At 46.4% G+C, this 10,927-nt stretch overlaps 1 protein-coding gene across 1 annotated transcript in view; it reads left to right on the forward strand.

The window, feature by feature from the left end:
- The window catches only part of LOC308382066 (myosin IXB), a 62,200-nt gene extending 51,892 nt beyond the window's left edge, over positions 1 to 10,308 (forward strand). The window contains exons 27-43 of the mRNA XM_080859748.1: positions 1,462 to 1,565; positions 1,950 to 2,134; positions 2,518 to 2,625; positions 2,751 to 2,921; positions 3,111 to 3,152; positions 3,324 to 3,435; positions 3,544 to 3,617; positions 3,740 to 3,932; positions 4,133 to 4,261; positions 5,393 to 5,498; positions 5,889 to 6,020; positions 6,665 to 6,788; positions 7,098 to 7,145; positions 8,059 to 8,177; positions 8,413 to 8,589; positions 8,722 to 8,783; positions 9,380 to 10,308. Coding sequence (XP_080715874.1) covers positions 1,462 to 1,565; positions 1,950 to 2,134; positions 2,518 to 2,625; positions 2,751 to 2,921; positions 3,111 to 3,152; positions 3,324 to 3,435; positions 3,544 to 3,617; positions 3,740 to 3,932; positions 4,133 to 4,261; positions 5,393 to 5,498; positions 5,889 to 6,020; positions 6,665 to 6,788; positions 7,098 to 7,145; positions 8,059 to 8,177; positions 8,413 to 8,589; positions 8,722 to 8,783; positions 9,380 to 9,843 — 2,350 coding nt within the window. The 3' untranslated portion in view covers positions 9,844 to 10,308. The remainder of the gene's footprint in view (positions 1 to 1,461; positions 1,566 to 1,949; positions 2,135 to 2,517; positions 2,626 to 2,750; positions 2,922 to 3,110; positions 3,153 to 3,323; positions 3,436 to 3,543; positions 3,618 to 3,739; positions 3,933 to 4,132; positions 4,262 to 5,392; positions 5,499 to 5,888; positions 6,021 to 6,664; positions 6,789 to 7,097; positions 7,146 to 8,058; positions 8,178 to 8,412; positions 8,590 to 8,721; positions 8,784 to 9,379) is intronic.
- The last annotated feature ends 619 nt before the right edge of the window (positions 10,309 to 10,927 follow it).

The raw sequence follows: 10,927 nt of genomic DNA on the forward strand, positions 1-10,927 counted from the left end.
ACGAGAGTCAACCGTGCCTGTGGAGGACAGCATCCAGGATCGTGTCAGAGCCTCAGTGGACAAACACCAGCATCAGATGCAACAGTACTTTGACAGGAAACACAGGGTGAAGACCACTGCTATCAGAGAAGGCGACTGGGTCAGAGCACGTAGGCCCCACCGGAACAACAAGATGGCTTCATACTGGGCTCAGCCATTGCAGGTTCAACGCCAACTGGGCTCAGCCACGTTCAGGCTGAGTGATGGTTCACGCTGGCATGCTAAGAGACTACGGAAAGTGCCTACCCCTGGGGGGAAAACGAGGGCTGGGGTGGTTCCCCGCACATCTCAGGCCCCACAGTTCCCAGCGGTCCAGCAGCCGGTACCAGACCTGCCGCTTCCTGAGCTTCCTCTCGATCTCCACCCAGATCCAGTGTTGGGCCATGCCACAGGCCCTGCTTTGGGTACCCTCCCAGCCATCCAGGAGATGCCAGATCCGGAGGTCGAGGAGGGCCGTCCCGTTCGTGCCAGGGCGCCCCCTTCCTACCTAAAAGACTTTGTCACAGATATCCTTTTGTAGACCATATGTCTTACAGTATGCTGTTCAGTGCCTTTGCATATGATTTAATATATTCAGTTTCTTCGGAGGGAGGGGGAAAATGTTGTGTACACAGATGTTAGTGTAAGTTGAGAATGTTAGTTGTTAGGGTAACGGCCGGTTCCTTCAGGTCGTGTGTGCTTGAGTTGTCAGAGTGAGTGGCACATGCAAGTAAAGCAGTTAAACCTTTCCGTGCATCTCTGTTTATTTCATCGACACAATAGAATCAAACGTAACTTACCGTTCACTATGCTTTCGTGCATGACAATGACGTTTCGACGATGCTATGATGGAAATATTTCAGAGAGCCTTTTTTTGGCACAATCAATACGAAGTGCACAGAGGAGGCAGAGCGGGAAAATGGAATCCAATGTCAGCTATTATCATGCTAAATGAAAGGAAATAGGAGTTTTGCTAAATTTCATCCCAGTAGTTTTGTAAATTTCATCATCAGTATTTTACTTAATGTTTGGCAATTATCCCGTAATTGGAAACTCAAAGACGTGTTCTATTTTGAACTGATACTGGATGCGCTTTAGTCTGTTTTAGAATCGATTGAGTGCAAATGTATGGTTGAGAAATATAACCGATTAGACGATTAAAAACGGCCACATCGTATGAGATGGAAGGTAACCCTGCTGTTCTGCCTCAGCGGGTCTGTCATGTTACGTTCTGCTTCCAAACAGAGTGTGCTTCAAACAGTCAGCCATTTCCCTGTATTTGTAACATCTTAATTACGCATGCTATTTGTTATTGTCACCACATGTCCCTCTGTGTAATGTAAAGGACGATGTGTGTGTCCTCTAGGGCTAGGCAAGCATTTTATACTATAGAGAAGCATGTCAATTTTAAATCCATTCTTTGGGTTGTGTGTGCCGCTTAAGGTCTGGGTTCCTGAGAAAGATCCTGAAGAAGCGTGAAAAAGTCCAAACACCCGAGGATGGGGACCTCACTATGGCCCAGGCTCTGGCCGAACGGTCTGCAGAAGGTACACAAGACCGCACAACTAGGGCCTCAATAACATCACTAACTAATGTCTTTAATGTGGTCTACAATCATGTCTTTGTTGTGTTAATGGTACGTGTGCTGTTTCATGTTTTCACCCAAAATCAGTGTGAAAGGTTTTGTCTGGTACCCAACGTTTAGCAATTGCCTGAGTTTTGAAATGAAGAAACTCCAAAATGTAAAATTCTTAGCTGAAGATCACCCTTGCGCTCTAATTTTTCTACTAACTGCTGATGTATGCAGTCCACACCAGTGACTACTCATTTCCATTTTGGCCAAAAGATCTCAGCTCTGTTTGTAATGTCTGCTGCTCTCATTGGGGGTCTAAAATGTGTCCTTTCTTCTCCCCCCACTGTCCTCCACACAGTTGCCCACCCACCTCATTCCTCCCGCTCGCACCACAGCGAGGCGCCAGGCGGACGCGTAGGCCGCAACCCCACCATCAAGATCAGCCGCGCCACGCGGGTGTCTGAACAGTGGAATGCCTCGCTGGACCGCGAGATCACCAACACCAACGAGCTGCGCCACTTGGACGAGTTCCTTGGCAATCAGGTCTGGCTTCATTCCTGGCCCTGCTCATTATCAGCCGTTAGATCATGTCTAGTTTGAGTATCCAGTGACTACTCTTGTGTATCTGCTGCTATGGTTTCTCTCTTGTACTGAAAATATCTTTTTGTTTGTCTTTATATCATTTTATTTTTTATTTAGCTGAATGTGTCTCTTATGATAACTTATATGAAAGATCACTTTGTTGTTAAACGTGCAGTTTAGGTTTTGTAAGACTTGCCATCTTTATTACAACAAACCCCCAATCCACATGTACAAAAGATGAAGCCATTGAAATGGATCAAAGAAGTCCCAGACAGCCCCATCATTAGATGTGATGCAGTTCCAGCTCTTTTGGTTCATGTGAGTTGTGCCGTTTCTTCCTCCAGGTGAATGACCTCCGCTCCAGAGGCAAGCAGCTGTCGGCCACGGAGGACATCTTCATCACGGCAACACGGGAGTTCCGAGAGACCATCAAGGGCATGTATTCCCTGCCTGTACGTCGCTCATTGCTGTGCTCACCACAGCCTATTTGTCCCTCTTTGCAGCATGCTTGTCTGTTTTATTGACTGAAAGATACGTGTGCCTTCACCCTTCTATCATGTGTCTTATGTCTTAACAGAAGCCCCACATTGGCTACAAAACCCTGATGAAGAACTACCAGATGAAGGTTGTGGCCCTTGCGGGAGAGAAGCAGAAGGCTGAGGTGCAGCTGGTGGTCAACCTCTTCCAGTCAGTCCTAGACGGTTTCATACGAGGAGAGATTAAGAAGGAGGAAGCAGAGCCAGCCAAGGTACACACACACACGCATATGTGCACGTCCATCTGGAGTTCATTTAAAGTAATGTGAAGTCTGTTTTGTGGTATGATGGAGCAGGTGCACTCTAGTAATTATTTGGTAACCCTATCACAAATATTAATATAAATGCTCAAGGCCGTGTTGGCATGACAACTCACCTGCTGACCTTTGTGCTTGTTCCAGCCCACTAAAACCCGGAAAAAGAGACGGAAAAAGGATAAAAGTGTAAGTTGAACTAATTTACCATCACAGGTTAACAATAACAAAATTCAATGCTATCCTCAACATTTCTTTTGATAACCTATAAAGCCTCTTGAGGATCTTAAAAGAAACAGTTAGTCTGTTTGTTAAATGCAGTGCTTGAAGACGACGCTCACTGTGCTGTGCTATGTTTAGATGGAGAGCCCACTGGACCACATGTTCACTACCTACCAGGTGAACATCGTGCAGTCATGTGACCAGTGCACCTCCTACATATGGGGCATGGAGAAGGCCTGCATGTGTAGCTGTGAGTAAAGACGTGTTCCTTTAAGCATTACCAGAGGTTTCCGTGTGTCATTCTGGGTCTGTACCTTATTATTCACCTGTATCACCAAAACTCTTTTTGTGTTTCCAGTCTGCAAAATGGTGTGCCACAAGAAGTGCCTAAACAAAATAACCTCTGACTGCTCCTCCTTCTGTGCCAAGAAGGTTTGTGTGTTTGGTTACGTTCTGTCTCCATCTCTCGCGTCTTGAGAGCTTCAGTGTGTGGTCCGGGCTGGTTCAGTGTAGGCGTGTGTTTAGTGACTATATCCTACACGCCTCTCCTTCAGAATGAAGACGATTCGGGGATGCGCAACTTTGGGGTTCGTGTGTGCCGCCTGGTGAATGACAAGGCCCCGGTGCCGTTTGTCCTGGAGATCATGCTGGAGCACGTGGAGATGAACGGCCTGTACACCGAGGGCATCTACAGGAAGTCTGGCTCCGCTAACCGCATGAAGGAGCTCTACCAGAAGATGGAAGCAGGCAAGTCCTCAAATAAACTGCTGCCGTTAACTGTTGGCTGTTGAAATCCTCATATTATATTTGAAATCTTTACATTCTTACCTAGGGGGTTCAGGCTCTGGGCTCTGTAAGGCACTTGGAGACAATTGTATTGTTATGGCGCTATATAAATACAATTGAATTGAATTACCTATGGTGGTGATATTCTTCTGTTCCTCCAGACCCCAGCAGTGTGTGCCTCGAGGCCTACTCCATCCACATCGTCACAGGCTTGATCAAGCAGTGGCTGCGAGAGCTCCCTGACCCCATCATGACCTTCACCCATTACGGTGATTTCCTTCGAGCTGTGGGTAAGTTCCTTTTGAGGCTGAAAACGTGAATGAAAACTCAATAATCTGTGTGTGAAGAAAATCAACAATCAGCATAACCATTGTGGTGGTCTGACGAGCTACTGAACTTGATTTGCACAATTGAAATGAATTTTATTATTTGCACTCCTATGTTTAAACGTGTTTCAAGTATAGCAAACAAGCTGATGTGTCAAATGTATTAAGCTGGGCTTGAAAGTAGGTGTATCAGGGGAACTATCCGTATTGTGTCAGCCCAGCACTCAGCAAGACGCAACAAGGGAATTACAAAGCATGTTCTTTATTAACTGTTTAAATTACAAACAAAGGTATTGAAACAAACAGAAAAAACTGGGGAAACCCTCCGGCTTGCAACCGGCACTTTCCCCTCTGTCTCTACAGCACTGCTTCTCACTGACGCTTTAAAGTCAGTGTCTGCCTAATTGCTGCTTACTGCCAAACTAGTCATACAATTTGCATCTGTGTGTCCAATTAGGGCATGGCCCGACCTACCTAGAACACCTCCCCAGGGTCCTAAAGCCTGCCCTGTCTAGTTCTGGTGAGGGAAATCACCAATGTTCAGACTAAGTGGGACCCAAACGCAGCTTGGGGCACCACAGTATGTCTTCTGGGAGTTCTCCCATTGTCTCCCAGATTCTAAACCTCTGACCCTTCCAGTTTCTCTCCCATGAGCTATTCCTTAGTAGCCCAGGAATTATTCAGTTGGGTCTCGACCTTGAAATCAGGCGCAGATAACAAACCAAATATGACATGAATATTTCCGGGCCTAACGGATCGTCCAATTTAAAAATATTAAGAGGGATTCATCAGGGGTTCAAAAAGGGAATGCAAAAGTCAGGTGTTATACTGGCAAAAAAAAAAAACTCTTTTTCTCCACACTCTCTGTCCGACTTCTGAAGACTTTTGAAGATTTTTCCTGAACGACAAGAACAGAGTTTTATCCAGATCTAAAAAGAAGATTCTACCTTATCAAAAACCTACAAATTAGCTATGATGCCTTCTTGCAAATACCTTCAGTTGTCTGTGTCTGTATTGTTATGAGGGTTGCATTAGGTAGACACTATCAATTATCACCAGTTTTGTTTTTTATCCTTCTTCTTCTCGTCTTTGCAGAACTCCCTGAAAAGCAGGAACAAGTTCAAGCCATTTACAGACTCCTGGACCAGCTTCCCTCTGCACACTTCAACACGTTGGAGAGACTCATCTTCCATCTCGTCAGGTGTGCTCACATCTCTAATGGCTGACAAGAGCTCTCAGCATTTTTAAGTATTCTCTAGAGGAAAAGTAAAGCAATGGCTGCTTGTTTTCACAATTCATAAAATTGGCAAGCGCTAGAAAGATAAAAGTGGATTGTCTTTATATGTATGTAGTGGAGACTTGCACAAACGTAACCTGTCTGTTTGCACCTACATTCAGGATTCACTTTCTTTCCCAATTGCTTGTACTTGCACCCCTGAAGTACACTAGACTTCTTTCATGCTCGTAGTAGAGGAGGGCATGATGTGCCTTTAAACTCTGACAATTGTAATTCACACCTTTTGCTGAATGTCTGTTTGCACCTTTCCTTTTGGAGCACCATTTAAAGTTTGGACTTCTGTTTGTCTTGCAGAGTGTCGAAAGGGGAGACGCATAACCGCATGAACCCTAACTCTCTCGCCATCGTCTTCGCCCCTTGCATCCTGCGCTGTCCAGACAGCGCTGATCCGCTTATGAGCATGAAGGATGTCGCCAAGACAACCATGTAAGTGTCGGTAGCTCTCCTGGTAGAGGAAGTGGTGGGACGCCACTCAATCCGTATAGGTGTAATCCAGAAGCAAAACACAGGACTGGACTGCAAGAGACAAGTTGGATAGTTCCTCAGAAATGACAAAAAAAATCAACACAGCCGTAAGAGAATGAGAGATTTGTACGTATGCTTCACATAAGGCTCAACTTAATGACCACTTTCCACTGAAGTCAGAATCAACGAGTGTGCCGTGCTGTCATACAAACAGTTCTGCTTTTTTCTCTTTTCTGTAATGTGACATTTCCATAGTGCTTCAGTTTGAGGACCTGTGACTTTACTGACCTGCAACCATGCCTAACCTTTTAAGTTGCGTAACCAGAATTAGTCTGGTTTGTTTGACAGCTGAAGAGGGCTGACAGTGACATTTGTTTGCTTTGAGGTTTTTCTAGATGTGTGTCAGTGTCCCGTGTGTCCATACAGCTTGGCCTCGTCTCAGTGCACCTCCCACCTTTTAAAACAGAAGCATATTTCCCATCCTGCAGTTCTTAATGTCTGTTCACCTTGACTTGTTATGCCCTGTGTGTAATGTAAATGCTTGTTGTATGACTTTGAGAGGTTTGACGCCATCTTGTGGTTGTTCTTCCTGGGGTTTCTGTCAGGTGTGTGGAGATGCTGATCAATGAGCAGATCAGGCGATACAATGAGAAGATGGAGGAGATCGAACAGCTGGAGTACGCCGAGAACTTGGCCGTCAATCAGCTCAAGCTGAAGAGAAACAACACGGTATGTGTGCAACCCCTTCCCCCCCCCCCTCTCTCTTTAGCATAAAGCAAGCACTTTGTCATTACTGTTGTGTACCAGCAGCCAGTGTGTTGTCTTAAGGCTACAGCAACGTCTGTTTTCAATGTCCTTCCATGTGTCTCGTCATAGTAACTGTTAGTCCCAAAGCTGGTTTGGATCTCCGCAGACAAGTTTGATGTTTGTCTCTTCAGTTTGCTTCAATGTTTGTGAAACGTAACCGTTGCCCTGCTGTCTGGTTCTTTGTTCCTTTTTTTTTTCTTTTTCTTTTTCTTTTTTTTTTTATTTCTTTAGACCTGGCGGTTACCACTCAGGTACACCTCTCCAGTGGTGAGAGGCTCGGTATGTATGAGCATTGCTTGGTTGGATATGACATGGTCCTGTATTGTTTTCAAGTGCTCATCTTTCCACGTGCATGACGTGCACATCATTCATTCATCCATCCATCTCCCTCCCATACTAACTCCCATATGGCGTCCAGCTCTGGACCGAATCTGGCCCTGATCAAAGCCAGATCCGGTCCAAACTGGAGACGCCTCCTGGGCCGTAGCTGAGTGCATGTGGCCCGTCTCAGGACTGCTGTGATGAGAGGATGGTCGGGTGTAGAAACAATTTCTTGGGGGGCGGGGGGGGGCGCGCTTACGAGTAATTCCTTTGTGACAATGGCATGAGTATCAAAGCTGTGCTGTGCAGATGTCTGATGGCTCCACTGTATTTCACATGTGGCGTGTTGTTTTGTTTATAGAGATCTAAACAACTGCTTCTCACAGGCTTTTTCTCCCTTGGGGCTAAAATGTGTTATGTGTTAATAGCTTGTTTATTCTTCCATCTACGATCTGCCATGCAGTGCAAGGCTTTGAAATTCTTGCCATAGAGACTGGTGCTTTGTGTGTGTGTGTGTGTGTGTGTGTTGGCTTGAGTGTTGTTTTCTTTTTATTTCCTGTAGGGTGATGTGATTGGTGTCTTTGGAATCTGTGCTCAGTAATCTTTTAACATCCAATTTACACGGTGACATACTGCATTACTCTCCTCATACCACCCCTCCCCCACCCCCTACTCATAACACCTAAACCTGAATCGTTGTTTTAGAGGATCCTGTGAACAGAGCGAGAGAAAGAGAGAGAGAGAGAGCATGCGGCCTGGCAGAGGTGTCACGTCTTCCCATTTCCTCCTACTCCACTAACCCAGAATGCACTGCAGAGCTCGTGTTTCCAGTGCTGTTGCTAACGTGTGTGTTTGCCCGGCCCTTCCCCAGGTGAGGGAGAGGGCGTCTTCATCAGACCTGTGCGTGGTGCCCGAGAACGAGCCCATCGACTCGGACACGGAGGCGGAGAGAAACCTGATGGAGAGGATCAAGTCCATCAAGCAGGAGAAGTACAGAACCTTTCTACTACACATGCTTTTCTTCACAGTGTTAGATAAGCCCAGACGGATCAGACTCTCTTGCAAATCAGCTTTGCCAAGCTCATTCAGGGAAGAGAACATTCTGGCTTTTTTTCCCCTCTGATTTGTTGTGACACTGGTTTTGCACTTATGACACTTTCCTCACGTTGTTGTACTTCTCCGCTCTCTGCCCCTCCCTGTGTCTGATGTGCTCTTTTGGGTCCAGAGAGGAGCTGGCCTGCAGACTGCCTGAGCTGGAGCAGCCCGGCTCGGACCAGGAGAACCTGGACTCTGAGGCGTCGCTGAGCTCAGAGAGCCTGCTGGACATCCGCGTTGCCACCCCCACTTCCAGAACCGGCCCCCCAACCACCACCACCGGCACCACTGCTGCTGAGGAAGGTCAGTATTAAAGGTACAGACCTGCTTCTCCTGCTGCTCCCCCCCCCCACCCCTTTCTGGCTTATCTCACGTGTGCTTCGGTGACCCAACGTCTGGTCCCCCCCCCCCCCCCCCCTGTCGTTTGTTTGTGGTGCAGGTCTGGAGAAGCTGGTGGTGGTGCATTTAAAGCGGGTGCCGGTGCCCTCTGCTCTGTAGCAGGTTGTTATGATCTCCACGAGTCTCTTGCCAACGCAAACCGCATGGATTATTTATGTTATGCATGTTTCTCATACACACAAAAGAAATTCCTGAACTATTCAAACCAAGAAGAAGAATCGGTTTGACCTCTTGTTATTCATTTGTGATTTCTTGAGTTATTGTGAGAATGATACTGGTAGAAAAATGGTAAATTTATGCCTAACAAAACAGCATCCAACGTAGTGGGTAATCCATATTATTATTAATACTACTAGAATATAACCAAATATTTCAAATATTTCACTAATGATTTCTAATTTAGAGGACTCTTAATGTATTATGAAAATTCGATGAGATGATCGTGTCTGCTGTAGCAACAACAATCAATAAAATGTCAGGAATTTCTGGCGTTTCTCTCCCTGACACCAGAGTGCTAATGGGATATCTCTCCTTAGCATCATTTCTATTTCTCCCTTTCTGTATTTTCAGTTTATTTCAGTAAACTTTCATCTAAATGTCATCTAAGATTTTCCACCTTTCTCTGAACGTTTCGTGAAGAAGTTGCTTATGTGCCGTGTTGTAGCTGCCATGTACTCATGCACTCTACTGTCTTGCAGGCAGGACGCCAACAGCAGTGCGCAGGCCTCGACCCTTGTGCCCCCCCAAACCCACAGACCTGCCCCAGCGGCCCCAATCCATCGGTGGTGCGGAAAGCTCCTCCTGGCTGAACGCCGTGCGCCAGCAGATCCAGCGGCGCCACCCTGTCATCCCCGGCACCGTGCGGTTGCCCCCGGGCGTCTCCCGCTCCTCCGCCGCCGGCGCCGTGTTGACCCCGGCCTCGCGCCACGCCCACTTCCTTACCGTGGTGCAGCGCCGCGAGCACCCAGGCCGCCGCAAGGACAGCATACAGTCGCTCTACATAGCCCCCGGCAACGACCCTGGCACAACACCCCCCTCCCCGTTGTTGGCGACCCTTCCCTCCCCGACCTCCACCCAGGTGAAGAGGCGGTTCTCTGACCCAGACATCCCCTACATAGATGACTATTCCCCAGCAGGAGAGGCTGAGAGAGGGGGCAGCTGAAGAGCAGACAGCTGTCTGGACTGAACTTGCTTGTCCTCTCCTAGTTGCAAAGTTCATGTAGAACGCTCTTAGACTGGCTCGACCCGCTGCCATCTCAAACCTGGAGAGGGGCCTTGATACCCCAGCTGCCACCGGCTGCAACGTCAACGAGAAGCAGAGAAATGCTATGCCATCATGTGTGTGTTTTTTTTTCAATTTTGTTTTGTTTTATTATTGTTAACGTTCTCACGAAGCACTTTTTAATACTGTTAATATATTGTTTTTAAAGACCATTAATGCTGTGCTTCAGGCACATAGACTGTTCTTGAAGCCTTGATTTTGTTATTAGTAGTAGAGGTAGTATCATAATGTCAAATGTCAGGATATTGCACCTTTTACATTCCCTGGTATGAACTAAACCAACTCTCTGGACATTTTAATCAGTTGTGCCTTCATCAACGTCTTTGTACAAGTCTATACATTCTTTCATCTCCAGCATTGATTAATAATGGATGCATCTTTTATGGTTATAATTTTATTTGTATTTGGGGATGGGGTGGGGTATATTTACAAACTCTAGACATGTCCAAAACAGGACCAAACCCTTGCTTTGTTGGTGGGATGGGATGGGGGTGGGGGTGGAGTAGGCAGAGGTAAAGAGATTTTAAATCGACAGCCGTGTTCTTGCCCCCTCCTCTCTTTCTTGTCCACTTTGGGATATCAAGCACACTGCTTTCTGCTAACAAAGGGAACATGGGAGCAGCACAAGCCACTTTCACTCCGATGATAAACAAAACAGCTTACCCCCTCCAAGGGTCTCCTATTTTTAATCAACATTCTACTAGTTCCATCATCGCGTTTCTCTTGTTAACATTTCCACGTCTCCATGGCTTCAGCGGACTGATGGACACTCTTGAGTGAAACAGGATGTTTATATTGAACATGGACATATTGAAGGATAAACCCTTTAGGTTGAAAGCCATGGTGTTTTAAAATACTAATGTCATTAAAACTGCTCATGGACAGAGGGTTGTGATGTACTGAGTGAATGCTGTTCTAGTCTTGAGTAGATGTGTGTTGATCATGGATAATACAGAAAGTGTTG

Source organism: Sprattus sprattus (genome assembly GCF_963457725.1).
Source record: "Sprattus sprattus genome assembly, chromosome: 2".
Lineage (NCBI taxonomy): Eukaryota > Metazoa > Chordata > Actinopteri > Clupeiformes > Clupeidae > Sprattus > Sprattus sprattus.